The 24,125-nt window shown below is 33.5% G+C and overlaps 1 protein-coding gene across 1 annotated transcript in view; it reads left to right on the forward strand.

Annotated features, from left to right (window-relative positions):
• The window catches only part of LOC132757434 (uncharacterized), a 40,225-nt gene that overhangs the window by 3,315 nt on the left and 12,785 nt on the right, over positions 1-24,125 (forward strand). Inside the window, exons 3-6 of the mRNA XM_060748716.1 lie at positions 18,198-18,428; positions 20,343-20,552; positions 21,206-21,319; positions 21,852-22,606. Coding sequence (XP_060604699.1) covers positions 18,198-18,428; positions 20,343-20,552; positions 21,206-21,319; positions 21,852-22,606 — 1,310 coding nt within the window. The remainder of the gene's footprint in view (positions 1-18,197; positions 18,429-20,342; positions 20,553-21,205; positions 21,320-21,851; positions 22,607-24,125) is intronic.

A 24,125-nucleotide genomic window follows, 5' to 3' on the forward strand; every position in this document is an offset into this window, starting at 1 on the left:
TTATAACAAAAAACTTTTGTTTTTTACTTTTCAGAAAACTTTATTTCTTGTTTTAGAATTTTTTCTATGGGGATAATTTTCCCTTTTCATTTTGTAAAAATTTTTTCTAAATAAATTTGTCCTTGAAATTGACAAGGCCAAAATATTTATTTGAAAATGAAAAAAATCAAGTATAATTTTTCATTAAAATGTTCATAAAAATTTTCTTCTTTCAAAAAACCCTTTGGGAAACTTTTCTGAAACCCCTTCCCTTTTCTTTAAAACCTTTTTGATGTAACCATTAAAATAATTTTTTTTAAAGAGCTGTTTTGTGCCCTTCATTTTTAAAATCAGAGAAACTTTTTTTGCCATAATGCGATTACTTCTTTACTAGCTCAGTTGCCATGGTAACCATTTTGAAAAATTGAGCAGTTGTGCTGCTCTTGTAAGAGGGCAATGTCTGTGTGGTACTGTTTGTTACACTCCCAAAAATTGAAAGGGTGAAATTATTTTTTAATTCGATTGCCAAAACCCCTTTGGTTCTATCTAAAAATTCTAGAATTAGATTATAGCTTCACGGAATTTTGAAACCCCGTTTGTTTAAAAAGTTTTTAAAAAGTGAAGTGTCTTGCCCTTTAAAATTCATTTCTATGTTTTAAAAATATAAATTCAAGGTTCTGGGAGGTCCCCTAAAACCTAGGGTGATGAAATTTAAAAAGTATAAAAATTTTAAAAATAAACCCGAAAAAAAAGCTTTGAACCTTTTTTCATAAGTTAAATAAAAACAATTTTTTTTTAAAAAATTTCAGTTTTTAGTTCCCCCTTTTGGCTATTTTTAAAGGCTTCACTGATTTTCCCTTGGGAAAAATAATTTTTCATAAAAAAAACTTTATAAAACCCAAGAAGGAAAAAAATAAAAGGGGCAGGGTTTTTTTATTTTTTTCTCTGCAGGGTTTTTTTTTTTAATGTGTGTTTATTTTTTTTAAATTCAGTTTTTTAAAAAAGGGGGATGCCCTTTTTTTGCATTAAATTCTCCTCTAAATTTTTAAAAAAATCAGTGATAGTAAAAGAATGCTTTTTGGGAAAAAGTCCTTACCCTGCCCGAAAATTTTTAAAAGTTTTTTTCCCTCACAATTGGGCTAAAAATTTTTTAAAAGTTTAAGAAAATTTTTTAAAATTGGGCTGAATAGTGATTCCAAAGATTTTGGAACTTCTGCCAGTTGATCTTGTCTGCTCTGGGTTTTATATTTGTAACCCTTTTTGAAAATCCCATTAATTTTTTTTAAGGGGTGTTCTGTAAAAATTTCACCCTTTAAAAAAATTTTTTTAAATTGGAAAAATTCGTTTCTGGGGAACCCCAAAAACCTCCCGTAAAATCAAAACCCCCCTGTTTTAATTAAAGAGTCTGTCCATCCCGGGCCGGTAAGTCGTCCACTATTCTCTGCTGAACTTCCCAATTTTTTTAAAACTTAAGGGGATTTTTTAAATAAAGTTGGGTATTGCTTCCCCTGCTGGAAAATTAATTTTTTTATTTAAACTTTCTTTTGGGTTTAATGATATGATACTTACTTAACAAAAATGAAAGCGTTCATTTTTTTTAAGGTTTAATTGATATGCCTTTTTTTGTTTATTTTTGTTTTTTTGTTTTAACTTTGTGCTAGATCTTGTTAGAATAAATTTTAAAAATAAAAGAGTATTCATAAATTTTTATTGGGTTCAAAATTTATCAAAAAAAATAAATTTAAATATTGATTAAAACAAAGTTTTGGTTTTCAAGTTCGGTACTTTACTTTGGGAAATAAAAAAAGTATTGGAAATATATTATCAACAAACCTAATTCCCTGGAAATTTTTTTGGAATAGGGCTTAAATTTTTCCCTTTTTTATTTTTATCATGTTTTTTTTGGTTAAAATTTCTAATTATGTGTTTTTTTAAACTTTTCAAATTTTATTGGTATTTTATTGTGTTAAAATTGTTTTTTTTGGTATTTTGGCATGTTAGGACTTGTGTGTGGAAATTCTGAGAGGTAAAGTGGAGGGGGTGGGGGGATGTTAACTTTAAATTGATTTTCTAAGCTTTTGAGTTTTTATGGAATCCACATGTAATTGTAATCAAAAGAAGAAATGCATAGTTTTTTGCCTTTTTAAAATCGTATCAAATCATGACTTTTGTGTTTTCAAGTTGGCTCTGGTTGTACATCAATGCCTGTAAATAAAAGAGTTCTGTTTGTAATTATGGTGAACAGTTGTCTAATGGGATAATCCTGAGGAAGTGCCCTAGAATCACAAAATCGTTAAGTCAGTTTGAAGAGTGTAATTAAAATTTATGAGTCAGCTGGGAGAAAAAACAGGTAGAAGAAGCCCTGTGAGTGATGTATGTGGATAGGTGGGCGGATTACTTAACAGTTTTCTCATTTACTGCATTTTCACTGTAATTTAATGATATATTTGCATGCTGTTTTCTATTGTATCAATGTAATTCAAGATCTTGTATATAACAGGTAAATAAATTATGTGATTTAGCAGTATGCATCGAAAATCTGAATGGTTTGACACAACAAAATACTAGTCTATGACAGAATTGTTACTTTTGTATGAGCCAATCAGATAGTTTATAATTATGTTAATGAAACAGACTTGTCCATATAACACAGGGTCCAGGTAATTTAACAAGAGAGAGCACTAAATCTTAGGGAAAGGTTAGTTTAAGGTGCCCTCACACATAAACCACGACCTTCCTGCGCCCTGAAAACTAGTAAAATAGCATTTTTCTTTCGAAAATCGTTGGTTTTCTTTCAAATTTCTCTCGCAGACGGTCCGGGGCTCTGCAGTCTTGTGTTCAGTACGTTTTCTCTATGTCCTCAATACGACCCTTCTACGTCCATGGCGTTTCCACTGCGACTGTATTGCGTCCCCAAGGCGACCCCACGGCGATCATCGGCGACCCAGCTGCGACTGTGCTATGTTCTCTGCGTCCTTACGGCGACTCTACGACGACTATTGCGTTTGTCCGGCGACTGTCCTGCGACTGTACGACGACCCTACTACGTTCTTGCTACGTCTATAAAAACAATACTTTTTACCAGTAAATTTCATTCTGAGTCTGACCTTACGGCGTCCTTAGTACGAGTGTACTACGTCTATTGCGTTCTTATTGCGTCCTTACTACGATGCTGCTGCGACTATGGCGACTCCACTGCGATCCCACGGCGACCTAACCAGGACTCAGCAAGAACGCAGAGTTTCTGCGACTGTTTTGTGCATGTTCAAAATAGTCGTAGACGGTCTGCGACCTTGTGCGTCCTTGGGTTCCTCGCTACGACCTCGCTGCATCCCTGCTGCGTCCATGGCGACTGTGCTGCGTCCTGGGTTGCAGTAAGGACGCAGTAAGGTCGCGAGATATGTGTGAGGGCAGTATTAGTTCTACTGACATATTTGATAATGCTACTGTTTGTAGACTTAACTTTAAGATTACTGAGTATTTTGTTCTTGTGAATTGGTTGTTTACAGTGAATTTTGGCTAAATTTTTACTGAACTTTAAAGAATTAGTGTATGTTTGAATCACAGGTGTATGGTGGGTAGCCAGCCCTTCACCCAACTCCTCTCTTCAACCCAAAATGTATGTCTATTTGAAATACATCATTTAAAAGATAATAAACATTATAAGTTCATAGATATCATTATGCTTTGAATGATTTTATTTGTATAATTATTTTTTGGATCGTAGAGATTGCACGCTGTACATTTCTGGTTTGTAGACTTAAAGAATAATGGTTTACATCAGGTTTTTGATGGTTGGTTATAACTTATAGCAGAAAATCTATCCAATTAAACCCTGAACTTCATGTATGAAACAACAATGTTACTGTTCTCAAGAGGTGAAGAAATTTCTTTTGTCTTTTTATTTTATATAGTGTACTGAGTATTCTAGTTAGAGTAAAGAGGTAATCTTAAACCTGTCACTGTTATCTTTAATTGATGAAACCAATTAAATGTTTCTCAATTAAGTGTTTCTCCGGCTACCATACTTGAGGGAGTGGTCTGTATCCTGATTAACAACAAAAACTTACACCCATGCCAAGTTTGATTGAATGCTGGCAAAATGTTTAGATTTTTCAATTGTTTTATGTATTTAGTCATCGGTTTGTCAGAGATTTCTCAGAGAAAAATTTGGAATTGATGCGGAAAAAAGTTTACCAGTAGATAAAGTCGGCAGTTGATGATAACTCTTGACTCCTAGTTGAAACAATTATGCTTTCTAGCTTAATTTCTCACAGACTCTCGGCCAATTTATGATATGATTAGTAATGTAAATGGTTTATATTGACTGATATGCCATTTTGGCAGTTTTGATGAACAGCTATTGGAAGGTTTCCAGTTGAGGGTTAATAATAAACTACTAAATACTTCCTGCTTGAGAGGGAGACCAGTTTAATTATGTGAGAGATGGAAAATCTATTTATTATTGCCTTAATGTTAAAAAAACAAGTTTACCATAAAACAGTTTTTGGAACATTCTTGAATGCACAGATGCAATTTAAAATTTGCCGAGTAAGCTTAACAATTTAGAAGCTTCGAGTTTGAAGTTACTATTTTTCATGGTTATTTAGCTATTGTTATGTCCACCTATAGCAATAGTTTGTCTACCTATTGCTATTGTTTGTCCACCTATAGCTATTGTTTATCCATCTATAGCTATTGTTTGTCCACCTTTAGCTATTGTTTATCCACCTTTAGCTATTGTTTGATCTTTTTCTAATGACTTTGGCAGGTATGTATGGGATTCAAAACTTTCCATGTATAATAGATAAAATATATTTCTGTAGAACCTCAGACAGTGAGGTGTCTTGCTGGGATAGGAAATACCAAAGTGATCATCAGCTATTAAATTAGTAATATCTCAGCGTTTATATGAAGTGGGCTTTTTTTATCCCAAGATTAACTTCAGTAGCTTGGCCCGTAAACAAGTTGACTAATCTTCCATCATTAATAGGTATAGTTTTGAGTTTTTCTATGCTTTATGTGTTTTATTTTCTTTGAGATAAAATTTGCATTTTAAATGATGATATGATGGTTTAATAATTGATGAGTGAGTTCAAAAACTGTGTATCTATTTTAGATTTAAGTTTTTAAGGTAACAACTGAATCTATATAACCATGCAATCAGTGCAAACCAAGATCAGCCTGACACATTTATGCCATCTGATCTTGGTATGCACTCACCTTTTTCCAGGGAGGTCTAATTTTGAAGTTTCCCTAAAATGATGAATAGTTTTGTCCAGATTAAAAGATGGACAAGTCCATTTAAGATATTTAATGTGGTAAAGGTTAACTCATGAAATAACTTTATTTTTGGAAACTTAGCTTTCATACTTTATGATAAATGAACTGTTCTCATAAAAAAAACTGCCCCACCTGTAACCCATGTATCTATGTATGTGGTTCAATTTTGACAGTACTGTAGTGGTACAGTGTTGAATGGTCGTGGTGGTAGTTTTTCAAGTGACACAGCATGTCAACATTGTTATATTAGTGTAATAAACAGCTTATACTAGATAATGATCTCCTTCAACACTCAAATCTGTCACAATATTACAACTACTGTATGGACAGACCTATAATCTTGTACAGGGTAGGCAAAGAGTATTAAAAGTTTGCAATTTGTAGTTTTAAAATGCTAAGAGAAATCATTTATTTATGCCCAGAGATTGAAATGATACTAGAAGTGCTAAGGGTATGGTAGACATAAAATTACGGAAATTGCAAAAGGGAAGAAAATGTTACAAACCAATAAATGATTGGCCTTTAAACACTTCATGTATGAGTGGTACAGTCCTTAGCTACAATTATTGTTCCAGGACAACCTGCCCATCCATGCAGTTCTTTGACTGTTGTGACTAATTTACAAGTATTATGATACTGAATTCCATTAAAACCTTCTAATTGGTTGTAAAGAAAAGTTGATCTGCACAAATTAAGCAAGGTTAAGGTTAATTAATTAAGCTGTCAATGCCTTGTCACTGTCTAACCTCAAAGTGGTTGTCATGCATGTATAATAACCTTGGTGATAGAAGCTGTAGAGTGAGGGTGTGGTACAGATATTTGTCCTCAGGGGGTACATATTTTCTTCTTTGTTTTCTTGCCCATCATTTGTATAGTGTCACCAATCCTGTAATGTCCGTCACCTGAGAAATGATGATTGGTTGAGTTCATTCTTCTGATTTAAGCTGATAAGGTCATTTTTTGCCCTATAACCCCTCAATTACCCATAATGCTTCAAGGCAAGATGGTTAGTTATTTAAGTATTTAGATGATAATTGAATTCTCCCAAAGTGTACACTATAGCTTTAAATGCAGTTTATGATTTAAAACCCCATTTAATTTAGGCCTTTGTCAAGGATGATGGTTCTCTAAAAGAGTTATCTTTGCTTTGCATTATGATTATTTTAATAAAGAAAATTAAAATATGTAATTCTTTCTTATTGTTGAAATACTTGAGTTAATTTTTAGCTCGACTATTCGAAGAATATGAGAGCTATTGTAGTCGCCCCGGCGTCGGCGTCCGCGTCGGCGTCGGCGTCTGCGTTGGTTAAAGTTTTTTGTAAAGTCAAATATCTCAATTATTACTTGAGATATTCAATTGAAACTTACAATACTTATTTATAGTAACAAGGTACATCAGATTGACAAGTTGGATAACTCTGCCTACAATATTGACAGAATTATGCCCCTTTTTAACTTAGAAATTTTGGTTAAAGTTTTTTGTAAAGTCAAATATCTCAATTATTGCTTGAGATATTCAATTGAAACTTACAATACTTATTTATAGTAACAAGGTACATCAGATTGACAAGTTGGATAACTCTGCCTACAATATTGACAGAATTATGCCCCTTTTTAACTTAGAAATTTTGGTTAAAGTTTTTTTATAAAGTCAAATATCTCAATTATTGCTTGAGATATTCAATTGAAACTTACAATACTTTATTTATAGTAACAAGCTACATCAGATTGACAAGTTGGATAACTCTGCCTACAATATTGACCAGAATTATGCCCCTTTGGAACTTAGAAATTTTGGTTAAAGTTTTTTAGCTCGACTATTCGCAGAATAATCGAGCTAATGCAGTCACCCATTTGTCGGCGTCGGCGTCGGCGTCGGCGTCGGCGTCGGCGTCCCTGTGGTTAAGTTTTTGTATGTAAGCTGGTATCTCCATAACTACTGAAGGGAATGGATTGAAACTTCACACACTTGTTCTCTGTGATTATCTAAGATGATTGGCACAAGTCCCATAACTCTGATTTGCTTTTTTTCATAATTATGCCCCTTTTTCGACTTAGAAATTCTTGGTTAAGTTTTTGTATGTAAGCTGGTATCTCCATAACTACTGAAGGGAATGGATTGAAACTTCACACACTTGTTCTCTGTGATTATCTAAGATGATTGGCAGAAGTCCCATAACTCTGATTTGCTTTTTTTTTATAATTATGCCCCTTTTTCGACTTAGAAATTCTTGGTTAAGTTTTTGTATGTAAGCTGGTATCTCCATAACTACTGAAGGGAATGGATTGAAACTTCACACACTTGTTCTCTGTGATTATCTAAGATGATTGGCACAAGTCCCATAACTCTGATTTGCTTTTTTTCATAATTATGCCCCTTTTTCGACTTAGAAATTCTTGGTTAAGTTTTTGTATGTAAGCTGTTATCTCCATAACTACTGAAGGGAATTGATTGAAACTTCACACACTTGTTCTCTGTGATTATCTAAGATGATTGGCAGAAGTCCCATAACTCTGATTTGCTTTTTTTCATAATTATGCCCCTTTTTCGACTTAGAAATTCTTGGTTAAGTTTTTGTATGTAAGCTGTTATCTCCATAACTACTGAAGGGAATTGATTGAAACTTCACACACTTGTTCTCTGTGATTATCTAAGATGATTGGCACAAGTCCCATAACTCTGATTTGCTTTTTTACATAATTATGCCCCTTTTTCGACTTAGAAATTCTTGGTTAAGTTTTTGCGTGTAAGCTGGTATCTCCATAACTACTGAAGGGAATGGATTGAAACTTCACACACTTGTTCTCTGTGATTATCTAAGATAATTGCCACAAGTCCCATAACTCTGATTTGCTTTTTTACATAATTATGCCCCTTTTTCGACTTAGAAATTCTTGGTTAAGTTTTTGCATGTAAGCTGGTATCTCCATAACTACTGAAGGGAATGGATTGAAACTTCACACACTTGGTCTCTGTGATTATCTAAGATGATTGGTACAAGTCCCATAACTCTGATTTGCTTTTTTTGCATAATTATGCCCCTTTTTCGACTCATGAATTCTTGGTAAAGTTTTTGCATGTAAGCTTGTCTCTCCATAACTACTAAAGGGAATGTATTGAAACTTGAAGAGTTTGTACCTTTTCGGACAATTTATGTATTCATATAGGTAAGCATTATTATACTCAATGAAACACCCTTGTGACAAATTTTCGAATAGTCGAGCGTTACTGTCCTCCGACAGTTCTTGTTTATAAAGTCAAATATCTCAATTATTGCTTGAGATATTCAATTGAAATTTAAAATACTTTTTTATAGTAACAATGTACATCAGTTTGCAAAATTGCATAACTCTGTCTGCAAAATTTGCAGAATTATTTGCCCCTTTGAAAGTTAGAAATTTTGGTTAAAGGTTAAAGGTCTTCAAAGATATTTACTTGAAACTTTACACATGCACTTAGGGTCATAATTGGAGGGTCATAATTGTATGTCACTGACCAAGTTCCATAACTCTATCTTGCATTAAGGCTGATTCATATTCCCTTTTCTACTTAGTCTCTTGGTTAATGTTTACATGCAAGTTTTACATATCTCAATAACTATTAAAGATATTTATTTAAAACTTCACATATGCATTTAGGGTCATAATTGTAGGTCACAGACAAAGATCCATAATTCTATCTTGCATTTAGGCTGATTTTTCTCCCCTTTTTCAACTTAGAAATTCATGGTAAAGTTTTGCTTGTAAGCTGTTATCTCAATAACTACTGAAGGGTTTGTGCCTTTTTGGGACAATTTTATGCATTCATAATAATAAAGCAGTGATTTACTTGATAAAACATCTTAATAACAAGCCTTTGTACCTTTTCTGTCAAATTTATGTATTCATAGGTTATTAGTATTATTATACTCAATAAAACACCCTTGTGACATTACCTTCCGAATAGTCAAGCCAATACTGTATAATTGGCCTATAACATGAATTTATAAAAAAAAATTGGCCCTTTAGTGAACTTAAAAAATTTAACATTATGAAGGCTCTTTTACTATCAAGCACTTAGAATAGTCGAGCATGCTGTCCTACTGACAGCTCTTGTTATTTTAGAAAAAAATTAAAGATGTTTGTTTTGGAAAAGCGAACCAAGGGGGGTATATTATAACCCTTATCATAATTGTAGTTTTACGAATACATATTAGTTGGCGTCAGTAGTAAAAAATATTTGAATTTGTTCCAGTTTGTGCATTCGAAAGAATGTAAGGTCATTGTAAAACTAGTAAAACAATTACAAAAAATGTGTAATCATTGTTCAAACTACCTGTTTACATTGTAATGAAGGTAAAAAACAAGGGCAGATGTACTTTAATCAGCCTGAGACTTGCTTTACAGCATGTGAAATTAAAAAAAATAATGCTACTGTATTTTAAATTTGTCTGGATTTATGATATATGGAATAATGAATAGAAAAACATTGACTTATCTAGAATTTGTTGTAACCCCTAACCTTCTACAACTTAAAGTAATTAGCCCATAGAACCAGGCCAGCCTATATATATCTGTGCAGTCTAGAAGTCAATTATTACAAAGGAAATTGGTCAGGAGGAAATAGAAAAGATAATTTTTTTCAACATAGTCATATGTTTCCATAAAATCTGGGGATTGGGTATGCCAAGGATTGTATTAAACATTATAAGGAAAGGAAAATAAACTGCTTAGTTCAAGTAGTCTGACCAGGCCCTTATAATAATGTAAGATCCTAATTTTTAGCATCTTGATACTAAAATCCCTTCAATTTACATGTGGCTGTTTTAATTAAAAAAGAAACAGGATTCATCCGATTAACAAAATAGACATAGGTAAGGGTTAAGTTTCAGAGATTGGGCTCAAAGTCTATAATATATAATTATAAATGTTTGACATTCTACATTGTTAATTTCTTGTAGTTAACTCTTAAGTGCTGTTTTACCCCTATTTAAATGTGGACAATTTTTGTGAGTTATAATCTGAAAAGCATTCAGTTTTATGTCAAACGGAATTGATTGAATGTTACTTGTGGTTTTGAGATAAGGAAAAATTATAGAGTTGATCAAGTAAAAATCAATTTAAATCTCGGGGCAGATATGGAGAAAACATAATGAACTGTGATTTTGCATATTTAATTATTGCAGATACAAAACGGCACACAAAGAATCTTGTTTGATTTATGTTTAAATGAAATCGAAGACAGTGCAGTTTTGAAGTTAAGCATGCAGCGATTTGGTTTCCAAATATAGCCGTGCACAAAGTAATTGTTATAAAATTGATTTATTTCTTCTTTAGGGAAACAGCCCATCAGCAAAATCTATGGAAAAGTTTTGTTGTTTTAATTGTTTTAAGCTGTCTGTGATTGCATGCATGTTCAGGCTTGATAAAAGATGTGTTTTATCATAATTATATGGTCATTTTGTTTATGTGATCAGAAACATTTGTAAAATTAAAGAAATAAAACTTTTATTTGAAAATTTCTGACTCGGCACTCAGATTGCTTATGTGATGTGTGTTATAATTACCACATAGATTGGCATAAAACTGCAGCACATTTGAGAAAACAACCAGCATTGATTGAAAAAATGAATTGCAAAGTTTCTAGACATGGAAGTTTACAATTTAGGAAACTACATTATTATCTTTTGAAGAAGTTTTGTTCTGTATTTAAATGCTATATTCTTTGCATGCACTGGAACCTTTTAAGAAATTTAAGAGACATACATTCAAAACACAGTTGTTTGTCACTTACTTCTTAAGTTTTGATAAATGAGTAGAAACTACTGTTTGTGTTTGGGAATCCCTGCCGTTACATGAGGAAGCCTTGAAGGGAGAAAAAGGCATACTTTGTTTAAGTGATATTCAAATGAAATATTTCAAAGGTTATATTATAGGTAGTGATATACCTGTCTCTGTATTTAACATGAACTATTTCGCAGGTATATCACCACTTGTGTGTTCCTGCTAGATTGCTGCCAGATAATGTCCCCTGTTTCTGATACTATTGTATTGTGATATCTTCTAATTGTATTATAATAGATCCAACCAGTTTACCACCTAGAGCTTCTCTCATCTGCATCTACATGCAATATCAGTTTGAGATGATATAAACATATACAAATATGCTCCGCACCGAGATGAAATTTTCTGGTAGAAGGAACGACAAAAAAACTAGCGTTATTGTCTTTATGAACAAAATTTAAGTCTAAAACATTGTGATAAAAGGAATTTTTATTTTGCAAGACTTTTGAAAGAGATACCAATGTAGCAAAGTTGGAAGTCATTTGTGGAGTAGTAGCTTATTCATGAGAAACTTGCAAAACAAGTACTGGTATAAAGAAGGCAACCTTTACTTAGTATGTTTATGGAGAAGAATTGTCTTTTTATCTGGATTCCATTTTTGAATAAAACTTCAAAGCATGTGGAATCATATAAGTTGACTTTTTGATGAGGATTGCTTCATTCCACTTGCAAATAATCTTACTATTGGTTTAATGGCTGTAATTGAAAGCAAAGGCTATAAGAAAAAGTTTTCAGTCATAAATGTCTAAAATGTTTCTTGATGTAACAGCCTAAGAAGATGATGTTGCCAAAGTTCCATGAATTAGTCGTAAATAGCAGAAAACATTCAAACTTGCATAATTATTATAATGTTTTTCTCCTAATTTTCACTCTCAGCCTGCTTGAACTGATACTCTGAAAGTGATGAGACATCTGTGCAGTCCTGACCAGGTTATATACTGTTGGTAGCCGAGTTTTGATATTAAAATCCCCTAAACTTTGAATAGACTGTTCCAAATTGAAAGCATGACAAGTTCATGTACAGAAATTCAGGAGGGAGCAAGTTAAGAATGTATGTATCATGTTACATATTATGATACAGCTGGAGACTACCGGTACTAGTCTAGTCTTCTCTTATTCTTCCTCTAAAACAAGCATTTGCTTATATCTATGTTAAGGGGCTTATTTTCCCTTTAGATTTATTTTTTGTTTGTAGATAATGGTAGAGATAGCATATCTGAAGATCTTAATTTGTTTCCAAGGCACAGCAGACGGTTTTTTTCTTGATAAGAAAACATTTAACAGATGATAATCTTTTTTTCTCCCTTCCAGCACAATTCCTCCATGTGACCTAATATCTAACTGCTTGTTGTTTTATATCCGGTGAAGTAACTTTTATAACTTTGTATGTCAGTTATCTTGTGCATTGAGGGGTGGGCTGATGCAAAAAAAATTAAAAATGATGACTTTGAAACTGTTCATTGGTTATTTTAAGGATATCAATATTAAAATCCATCTTTACCCTTTTCTTTCTGACTTGTCTATCTTTTACTCTAGACAAAACTATTGATCATTTTAAGGAAAATGTCGAAAGATCATTTTAAGGAAAATGTCGAAATATGTTTGAATAGTGTACAGTGCAGACCAGGATCATTCAGCATGAATGTGTCTGCTTAACTTGGTCTGCACTGGTTGTATGAGTAGAATAAGTGTTGGTACCAACAGGCTATAGGTTTAGGTTGTTGCTTTGGCTTGACTGATAGTCTGGCTTAGTTCCTATGCTGGAGGCAAAGGTCTGCAATATGTTCTTTTAATGCTGATGTGAAGATTACAGGGTCTGTGGGAGACTGTCCCTCTATTAGGATGATAAAGCTGTGTCTACTCCAAATAACATAATAACTTAGAAAAAACAAGCTTTTTTTCATAGTGAAAATTTAGAATTCCCTTCAAGTTTCATTTTGAGAAAGGTTTTCAGTTGATTAAGTAAGACAGGTAAGTGTTGAATGCATTACCCTTACTACAAGGTACAGTATTCCCTATACATCAACAAAAGAAAATGAAAATAAGGGCCATGTTTACAAGTAAAATTAATTATTTGTAATTATTTTTACACATGGAAATGTCTGTGAAGAATTTTTCTGCAGGAGGCAGCTGTGTTCGTAGATTACCTTGGCTTCAAGGTGTCTTGAATTTCATAACTGCTGACTTTTCAACATGTTTGATGTGCAGACATTACTGCAGTGTAGAAATAGCTGTCATTCCAGGCCAGATTCCTAGTACTTCTGATTCAAAAATGAAAAAATTGTTAACATTTCTACATGGAATGATGCATGTTGTAAGACATATTGTTGAGATACTCGCTCCACGATAGTGTACTTAATAGTCTATGAACATAGCTCAATGTTATATTATTTCCCAGAATAATTGCAGGCATTGTCTGTGGACTAAAACACATTTAGTATAAAATATTGCTATAATATACAGTATAATTATGGTATATAAAAGCATTTTTTCTTGGCAACATGAGTTTAATTCTTGAAACATTTATGAAAATATGTCTGTTAACACCCATTTTTCTTAATATATGCATATAATAAAAAAATGGCTCTTTCATTCAAATTGATATAAACTTCTGTATATTTTAAAGTTGTCACATTATTGTCTATGGTGTTGAATACATTTTTGTGTCTGTTGATAGTTTATGATCTAAGGTATGAACCGCACAGATTTGAAATTTCCCATTATTTTTGTACTTATATGAAATGAAATTAAATAAATCATTTTCCATTGTACATGAATGTTCAGTGAAAACAATAAAACATATCAGTTACCGTATTATGTAACAAATTGTAAATACAAAAAACAATATTTCTATAATATCTCAACCATAGGAAGACAGCATGCTCTATATCCAGCTGTTGTTTCAAAGTCCTGGCTTATTGCAGGGAGACAGATGGCTCTAGGCGCCTTTAACATTAACTTCATCCTAGGGGAAAATGTAAAAAAAAAAAAACAACAAAAGCATGCTGAGCAGCTTTTAATAAATTGAATTATTCTAATGTTTCGTCTGCTAATCTGAGCTTAATCTTTGTCCAGCATTAGGAGCGCTGGCTACAGCTGATAATTCTATATACTCCTCTGGCTCCAATCATTTTAGCATGTTTGAAAACCTGGGCTGGGCTAAACTTCACAACCAATGGGATATTAAAATATTACAATTTTACGAATAAGAAGGGAAAAATACTAAATTTAGTGTTACTTCTATAACTTCTAACCATTATATAGCAATTATTAGGGTCAGATATTAAATGGTAAAAGGAACAAAATGAATTGTTATCAAGCTCTATGTAAGGTGTATGCAACTGTTAAATATAGACATATACGCAGAAATAGAAATTTTCATGATCTAACCAAAAAATCATTTTTTAGTAAAAAAAAAATTGGGATTGCACAGCTTGTTTTCAAGTTATCAAACATTTTCAAAAACAGTTGCAATGTTAAATTTTGAGAAATCACTTATTTCTGGTCAATAATTATACAAAATGTACATTGACATGTATGTTATATATGTAATATACGGTATTTTCATCAACATATTGATTCTGGAGCTTGAAGTCCAGCCCAGGTTTTCTAGCATGTCAGTCTTTATTATGCCCCCATTTCGAAGAAAAGGGGGTATATTGCTTTGCACTTGTCGGTCCGTCGGTCCGTAGACCAAATGGTTTCCGAGTGATAACTTAAGAACCCTTAGGCCTAGGAACTTCAAACTTGGTATGGTGATTGGTCATGACCAGCAGATGACCCCTATTGATTTTGGGGTCAAGAGGTCAAAGGTCAAGGTCACATTGACCTTGTAAGCAAAAACGGTTTCCGATCAATAACTAAAGAACCTTAAGGCCTAGGAACTTCAAACTTGGTATGGTGATTGGTCATGACCAGTAGATGACCCCTATTGATTTTGGGGTCAAAGGGTCAAAGGTCAAGGTCACATTGACCTTGTAAGCAAAAACGGTTTCCGATCAATAACTAAAGAACCTTAAGGCCTAGGAACTTCAAACTTGGTATGGTGATTGGTCATGATCAGTAGATGATCCCTATTGATTTTGGGGTCAAGGGGTCAAAGGTCAAGGTCACATTGACCTTGTAAGCAAAAACGGTTTCCAATCAATAACTAAAGAACTTTAAGGCCTAGGAACTTCAAACTTGGTATGGTGATTGGTCATGATCAGTAGATGACCCCTATTGATTTTGGGGTCAAAGGTCAAGGTCACATTGACCTTGTAAGCAATAACGGTTTCTGATCAATAACTAAAGAACCCTTAGGCCTAGGAACTTCAAACTTGGTATGGTGATTGGTCATGACCAGTAGATGACCCCTATTGATATTGGGGTTAAGGGGTCAAAGGGCAAGGTCACATTGACCTTGTAGGTAAAAATGCTTTCAAATCAATAACTTAAGAACCCTTTGGCCTAGGAACTTCAAACATGGTATGGTGATTGGTCATGACCAGCAGATGACCTATTGATTTTGGGGTCAAGGGGTCAAAGGTCAAGGTCACATTGACCTTGTATGTTAAAACGGTTCCCGATCAATTAACTAAAAACGCTTAGGCCTAGGAACTTCAAACTTTGTATGATGATTGGTCGTGACCAGCAGATGACCCCTATTGAGTTTTGGGTCAAGGGGTCAAAGGTTAATGTCATGACCAGTAGATACTTGATAACCCTTATTAATTGTTTGATCACTGGGTCAGAAGTCATGCATAATAACCTTATCACATGACTAATTGGCTGCTGATAGGGGGCATACATGTTTTACAAACATATCTTGTTTCATTTCAAGCTGCCTGAAAACTGGGCTCATCTGATTTCAATTACTTTAAATTATTTGACAGAAAGTGGAAATATTTTTCAGGGAAGTCTGTTTGTTTTGATAATGGAAATCAGATGGTAAAGTCTTGACCTTCTGAATGAGTTCTTGTTGATTGAAGTTTACTCATTTTCAGATGGTTTTTCTTCCTTTTCAACTCTCACTTTACATTACCTGTCTTCAAGAAGGTTTGGAGCTGGATTGAACAGTTGTTGAATCAGAAAGTTGCCACAATTTCTGGGATAGGCATTCTATATTGTAACCTTCAAATATGAAATATTATGCACTTTGATGTAGCTGAATACAAGTATCTCATTGACAGGAAGAACTACTGCGTCTAGTTGTAACAATATAAACGTGTATTGCATCTGTTTCAAATGTCATATCCTTCAAATATTTAGCTTCAGTTATAGATGACTACACTCCCTTTCGATGTAAAGAAGTTGGCAATAACTTGTACACTGGTAGTGGTATAGCATCCTTGAATATGATATAATGACTGGCTTATCTGTTAGAACAGAAAGTAAACAAATAGCTTTCACTTAATATGCTTCAAATTCTAAGGTGGAATGCAGAAAGTTTCCCCAAAACATAAATTTTGAGAAACCAAATGAGATAAAAATTAAAATTATCTATTCTCCCAGCAAAAAGCAATGTTGAAATACAGTATGTCAGTTTGCCAGTACAAAATACATATTTTGATATTGGATATGGGAATCAGGCTAATTTAGGTATTGTTTTAGAAAATAAAACAACTACACTGAGACTATGGGGGGACAAAAGCAGACTTATGAATATGTGTGATTAATCTTCCAATGTGTGCTCAAGATATTTTCAAACTTTAGAAATGTAGCTTGAAATTAATTGCTTAAAAACATAGTATAACATATATGATTTCAGATGTGGCCATTTTATCTGTATTTTAGAATTTCCCTAACCCTTAATCTGTTGGAACCAAAACTGGTTCTATATTGGCTGACCAACTTGAAATTTTCATTCTGATATCCCTAAAGTTAGTAATGGACAGTTCCAAACATGGAACCTGGATAAGTCCATTTATGTTAAGGTGGTTTGAATCATTTCCTCTCTGCAAGAAGACATTTGATAAAAGAATAGAGAAACTCATTAGTTCAATTGTTTCTAAGAAATGTTATGTAATTAAACCACTGTATTAAGGATAGCTCTGTTAATTAGAGGGAAACAAAAAAAATGTCAAACATTTATCTGAACTATAAACAATCAAAGATAAAACAGGTAACTCCCACCTGGTAGTCATGTGTGTTTTTTATTGGGCATGATAAAGTCATTAATTGCTGATACAACAAAAGAACACATGTGATGGTGAACAGTCCCAGTAGCAAAAAGAAAACCCCAGTAGCAAAGTTATAGAATGGAAAAAAACGACAACAAAACTCCCCAACTTTTGTTTTCCGGCAAAAAAATTAACAGTGAATTATAAGCGAATGATAAATGTAAGATTCTCATTGTCTTAATGAAGCTCGTTAAGTGTTTGAAGCTTTTGATGTAAGTTGAGGATAATTTCACTGGCAAATGAGCCTTCAATGAAACAGTTGTGGGTACTCTATTAGTTTTATTATAGGAAGTATTTATTTTAGTGTAGAGAGTTTATATATAATCTTTTTGAAGGATAAGATTAGAGACTATTTCGAGGTAATTATTGCCGTTTTTGAAGCTACTTTGTCAGTATCTTGTTGCGAGTTTCAGAAATTTTGTAAAAAAGGTATCTGGTAGTCATCTTGGCTGCATGAAGATGTTTTCTGAACTATAATTTTTGAAAGTTATGAGCGTAAATGAAGAGATGCATTTCTTCAAAGCTTCATAGTTTGTACTGATTGCTGATAAAAATACATGCAGGTTTGTGATGTTCTTGGATAGTTTTAAAGACGACAAGTGCTTAATATGATTTTGTATTTACCAACATTTGTAAATATTTGTACTTCCTTGTTGTTTTTCTCTACCTCTAAGTGTGAAGTTTTCTTTTGCCCTTTGTAACAGAGTTATGTTGCACATATATCAGTCGAAATTTTCAAATGCAGATTTTTTTTACAAGTAACTCACAGTGTCGTTTAAATTCAACATGCAGATTGTCTATCAGTATCTAACTTTGGGATTTATGTCTATCTAACTTTGGAAAAAAACATTAAAATATATCAGAATGCAGTGAATGATAATACAAACATATTATAAAAGTCATTTTGATGAGCAACATTGAATTATGTATGATATATTTATATATTTCCAGATCGCCTGATTGTCCATCTATTCAAGGACGTGAAAGAGTCAGTAAAGGGAGGCAATCCAAAGACAACATTTCCATTGGATGGTTTCTATGGTCTAGAGTCTGGAATCTGTTACGACAAGGAGACTAGTGTTCTAGCCATTATTTGTCAGAAGCTGATTACTTTACTGGCGTTTGATTCCAGAGAGACTCTAATACAATTTGAGATCAAAATTAGGAGAAGCCTCGGAGAAGGTTGGTCTTGATTTAAGTTACACCATCATACAAAAGTTTATATGTCAACTTGTCAGCTTTGAATGACCACAATACAAGCTTGCTGTGTAGTTTTCTTACATGAAAGAATTTCCTGACTGGATTTGAACCAACAATTATGACTAGCAAGTAGGTTGAAAGTAGGCATCTTTACCACGTATCCAGGGAGGCCACTATGGAAATGGCCTGTGCTAGCTTGTAAGATTGTTCTATGTGTTGGCATCTTGTCTTCTGTATCTATAACTTTAATTTCCAAAATTCTTAAACTAAAATAAGACACAAAAAACTTAACCTGCAATTTTCTTTGGAATTTTGACAGAACATTAAATTTTATATGCAGCGCAGTTGTTCTAATAATGGCTAATATTGCATCATATAATTATTTTTTCTTTGTTCAATAAATTCTGCCGGATAAGATAATGGATGTCATTGTAAGGAAAGTTATTTGAAATACATTTTATTTCCTGTCAGAGAATCTGTGCAGCATCATTTAACAAAATGCTAGCAGGTTTTTTCTTTGATATCTGGATGCTACATCTGTTTGTATACTGCTGCAAATAAATGGCTGGAAATGAAAGAGTTTTTACTCAGAATGCAATGGATTATTGCAAGTTTTGGGGTTAACACATGTCATAGATTGCCCTGTTCTATATAATTCACAGACCTGTTCTAGTCTAGTGCAAATAAACTGCTCTAAATCTTTAAACCCAATTTATTTAGACATTTATATGTTTTTGTTAGTTGATTTTTTTTTCACCAAGAATTTCATCAAGACATACATCTGTGAAAAATAAACCCAGTAAATGTCTGACCTCATAGTAAATTTATAGTAAGTATGAAAATAACTGAAAAATAACAAAACCCAACAACACAAAGTTTCAGTTACTTCAGATTAAATTTATTGTAAACAAGAAAAACAGTGTAACTTACACTAAGCCAGAAATGAAGGATAATTTTAGTTTCAGTTTTTGCTTGGTATCTAATAATCTATAAATTCTTTATTTGCGACATTTTCACACTTTTACAATTTCACATTCAGAAACCAGTATGAATGTGGGAGAAATATAGAACTTTTTTTATAGATTTCTTTACTTCAGATATGGTAAATTAAGATATTTCTGTTTTCGCTGTTTTCATAGCACATCATCAAGATAGAAATGTGATACATGGGATAATTACAGTAGTTTTCAAAACATGTCTTTTTGGATCAGGATTGTTTTGATTCATGTATAGAGGCACAATCACTCAGAAAAAAGCTGCTGTGGTTTTATTTTCCCCCCACCTGTCTAGCATTGATTTAGCAGTATATACAAACACATGCTAACTCCCGACATTTCTGCCTATACTCAACATCACTGGTATTTCAATGAGGAAATGAGAGAGAGATGTGTAAAATACACACACAAAAAACTTGATCATAAACTAAATAAAAAATGTTTATAATAAATTCTCTTTAATAAGGTTAAATGGGATTGATAGGAAAGACGAGCTTTTTGTTATTTGTACACTTTTATACTTTATTATTAAGTATTGTGTATAACTGCTTACATTGGTTCTCTTCTGTTCTTTTACATTTCTTTTTTCACCCAGGTATAGAAACATTTTACTGTATCTTTATTAGATGTGGTGGTCTAGTGTATGAGGTGTCTGGCTGTCTATCCATGGATCATAGGTGTAAGTCCTACTTGATGTCGTGGCCTCACTTTCCTCATATGTCACCAGTAGTTCCAGGAAGTGGACTCGGTAGCGAATAATATGAGTTGCAAAAACTTGTAATGTAATTGAGCTTAATAAATTTGGTAAACTAAAGACTTTATTAACTTATATATTCAAATGTTAAAAAAAGTTTCTTATTAGCTTATTTAAAATAAAAATACTATTTTCTATGTTATACAGAGCATCAGTTCCCAGTGAGAACCATCAAAGTGCCGAGTCACAGCAAGCTGCCTCTAGATCTACTGCGTATGCACATACATGGTCAGAAATTTTGTCTGACAGGTCATATTCCACCAAAAATACTGTGTTCATGGCAGGTTTCAGAACTTAGAAGATTTGGAACTATAGACGGGAAATTCTGCTTTGAAGGTGGCTCTAGATGTGGCAAAGGTAACTTTAAATTGAGCTATTTTATGCAGTTTTACTGTTGTGTAGACCATTATTGTTTTGTCACACATAGATAAGGCCTAGACAAAATATGACAGAGGGGCGTCCCTCGCCGTGTGGTTAAAGTCGTTGACCACTTAGGATTTGAATCCCGTGAGGGACTTGGATTCTTTCATGCATGGAAGCTATCCAGCTAGTTTACAGAACGTGAGCGGGTCTACTCAGGTGCCTGTTTGTGCCTCAAATAATGCATGGAAAGGCACCTGAAGTCTTCCTATACCAGCAAAGCTGAAAAGTCGCCATATAACCTGTACTGTGTTGGTGCCACGTAAAATCCAATAGAAAAAAAGACAGTTTGACAGTTATGGCTTATGCAATAATGAATATTTGAGGTCAGGAATTACATGTGCAAATGCATATTTCAGGTCAGGGATCACATGTACTAATGTATATTTCAGATCAGGGATGTCATGTACTAATGTATATTTCAGGTCAGGGATCACATGTAATAATGTATATTTCAGGTCAGGGATCACATGTAATAATGTATATTTCAGGTCAGAGATCACATGTAATAATGTATATTTCAGGTCAGGGATCACATGTAATAATGTATATTTCAGGTCAGGGATCACATGTAATAATGTATATTTCAGGTCAGGGATCACATGTGTTACAAACAGATCAGGTTGAAGAGATCTCAGAGATAATATCCCATGCTAGTGTAGGCAAGTCTGCACCACTTATCAAGAGACAAACAGGAAAAAGAAGTAAGTTATGTTTTTACTTTTTTATACTTCTTCAGTAAGTGTACTTTTTCAAATATAATGTCAGTAGGAAAGAAAATTCTGTATACAGCTTATGAAACAAGAATTTTTAAGCCCCCTGCATATTGTAATTGAACCATCCATATCTGCACCAACAATAGGATACTTAAGTGCCTATGCAAATAAAAGTTAATTGAAGCTGTAGGGAGAACAAAAGAGGTATTTTTGTCATAACCCAATTAGTCTAATAATTTAAATGAATTTAAATTTAGCTACTGGAAAAAATGTTACAAGTAAATGTAATATTCATATTATTGTGAACATTCAAAGAAATACTACAGTAGAAAAATATTGAAGGGAAAAAATAAACTGATGAAAAATACTCCTATTATTTGAGTATGTATTGGAAAAAAAAGACGTATAAATTTTAATGAACTAAAGAAAATGTCAAAATATTCTACATAAAGATACATAGATATCATTTTTGCTGTACAAGCAGTTTTTATGATAACCAGTCTTTATTTTGTTTCTGCAGGGAGTGAATTCCTTGACCCAGTCAAAAACATAGTCAGTGACAACGTGTTCAAGAAATTCCATAACACCCAAGTGTTTGCAGACCAGAACTACCAGGAGGACAATTCTTGGCCACGCTACAAACGTCATTCAATTAGCTTCACAGATTATAGACGTGCCAAAAACTATACAGAAAAACAGCGTCTGCAGAGTATAGAAAATGTAGAAAAAGAACGTCTGATGGCCATTTATGATGTCCCACCAAGAAGAATAAGGAAAGTTGAACACACATCAAGTAATGGTGATAGCACATCTGCTGTTAGGAGTTACGATGTGAATTTTAATGCTTTACGAAATTTAAATACTCAGAATTCTCAAGGTCATGAGAACTATCTTAATTGGACAGGGGAGTTCAATAACAATGTGATGTCATACCAGGTTCCCACGACAACCACTGTTACTAACCAATCAGAAACCACTACAACAGCTAGTAATTTATCTGACACAACCTCGTCTCACGGAAGTGTTCAGTCTCTACAAAGCATCAGCTCATCACAAGGCACGGTTCACATGTCATCAAGTGCCCCTGTTCTATGTGGTTTTGGAAACCAGTCATTTAACAGTCATTATAAACAACAAAGTCAGTCAGTACCCAATCAGATTGCAGGAGACGGCAGTCACATGACTGATGAAAAAAGGGACGAGGTAATGAGAAGATTAAACCAAACTGAACAAGATTTAGAGAAAGAGATGTCACTTCTTGATGAAATGTTGAAGGTTTGTATAATAACAGTATTGTGTATTAGGGAAGTGCATCACATTTCTGATTACTGACATATCTTTTCTGAGGGAGTGGGATGGGGATGTCAAAATAATATAAAGTCAAAATTTATAAACTTTTTGAGAATTCTATTTCTTAATTTTTGTCTTATTTTTGTTCAGATTGGAAAAGCACTAGTAAACAGATTAAGATTTGAGAGCCATTAATTTAATGTAAATTATTATAAAAAAGTTACTGCCTTTATTTATTTGAAATCATTTTTAAAAAATCCTTTATGATTTACATACATGTATATGATATTTAAACTTTGCAAGTATTATATGGTATATAAACAGTTGGTCATATTTAAATTTTAGAATGATATTTCGAGGTACAATGTTAGGTCATTAAATATCAATGTCAGGGAAAATAGATATTTATAGCCCCCCCCCCCCACACACACACCATCAAAACCTGGGAGTTCTCAGTACACATATTTCTAATTTGATAATGTAATGTAAGCATCTGATCATACATTTGTCTGGTTTTAAATGCTCTCAATAATCCACCATTCTTTGGGAAATTTTTAAATAATTTGGCCCAAACATTAACCATGTGTGTCCTATAAAAACATTTGTCTGCTCATGATTTATTCATCATAGGGGGTGCAAATATGAACTATACAGAGATAATGTATGGCATTTAGAACAATATATATGTCTAAACATCAAATATCAAGGTCACACTGAGTTTGAAAGTCAATATCTTGTGTACACTTAATAATTGTTGTTTACTATAACCTCCTGAATTAATTAAAAAAAGATTGGCCCAGCTTTGAATTTTAAACAGTACTTTAGAAGGTAAAGAGATTTTAATATCAAAATACAAAATTGAATATTGAACTACCAACAGTATAGAGCCTAGTCAGACTTCATGAATATACTAAATTATATACAGACTGGCCCTGCCTCTTATTCTGGTGGTAAAGCTAATTATGTCTCCCCCACCTCGGGGGGAGACATATTGTTTTTGCCCTGTCCGTCCGTCAGTCCGTCCGTCAGTCCGTCCGTCCGTCAGTCCGTCCGTCCGTCAGTCCGTCCGTCCATTCTTCGTTTCCGGACGATAACTAGAGTTCCTTTTGACCTACAGCCCTCAAACTTCATAGGATGATTGGTCTTATAGAGCTGATGATCCCTATTGTTTTTGGGGTCAGTAGGTCAAAGGTCAAGGTCACACTGACCGTTGGTCAATTTCTCGTTTCCGGATGATAACTAGAGTTCCTTTAGACCTACAGACCTCAAACTTCATAGGATGATTGGTCTTATTGAGCAGATGATCCCTATTGTTTTTGGGGTCAGTAGTTCAAAGGTCAAGGTCACAGTGACCGTTGGTCAATTTCTCGTTTCCGGATGATAACTAGAGTTCCTTTTGACCTACAGCCCTCAAACTTCATAGAATGATTGGTCTTATAGAGCAGATGATCCCTATTGTTTTTGGGGTCAGTAGGTCAAAGGTCAAGGTCACAGTGACCGTTGG

This window comes from Ruditapes philippinarum, unplaced genomic scaffold (assembly GCF_026571515.1).
Source record: "Ruditapes philippinarum isolate M1 unplaced genomic scaffold, ASM2657151v2 ctg22_1_1_1_1, whole genome shotgun sequence".
NCBI classification, from domain to species: Eukaryota; Metazoa; Mollusca; class Bivalvia; order Venerida; family Veneridae; genus Ruditapes; species Ruditapes philippinarum.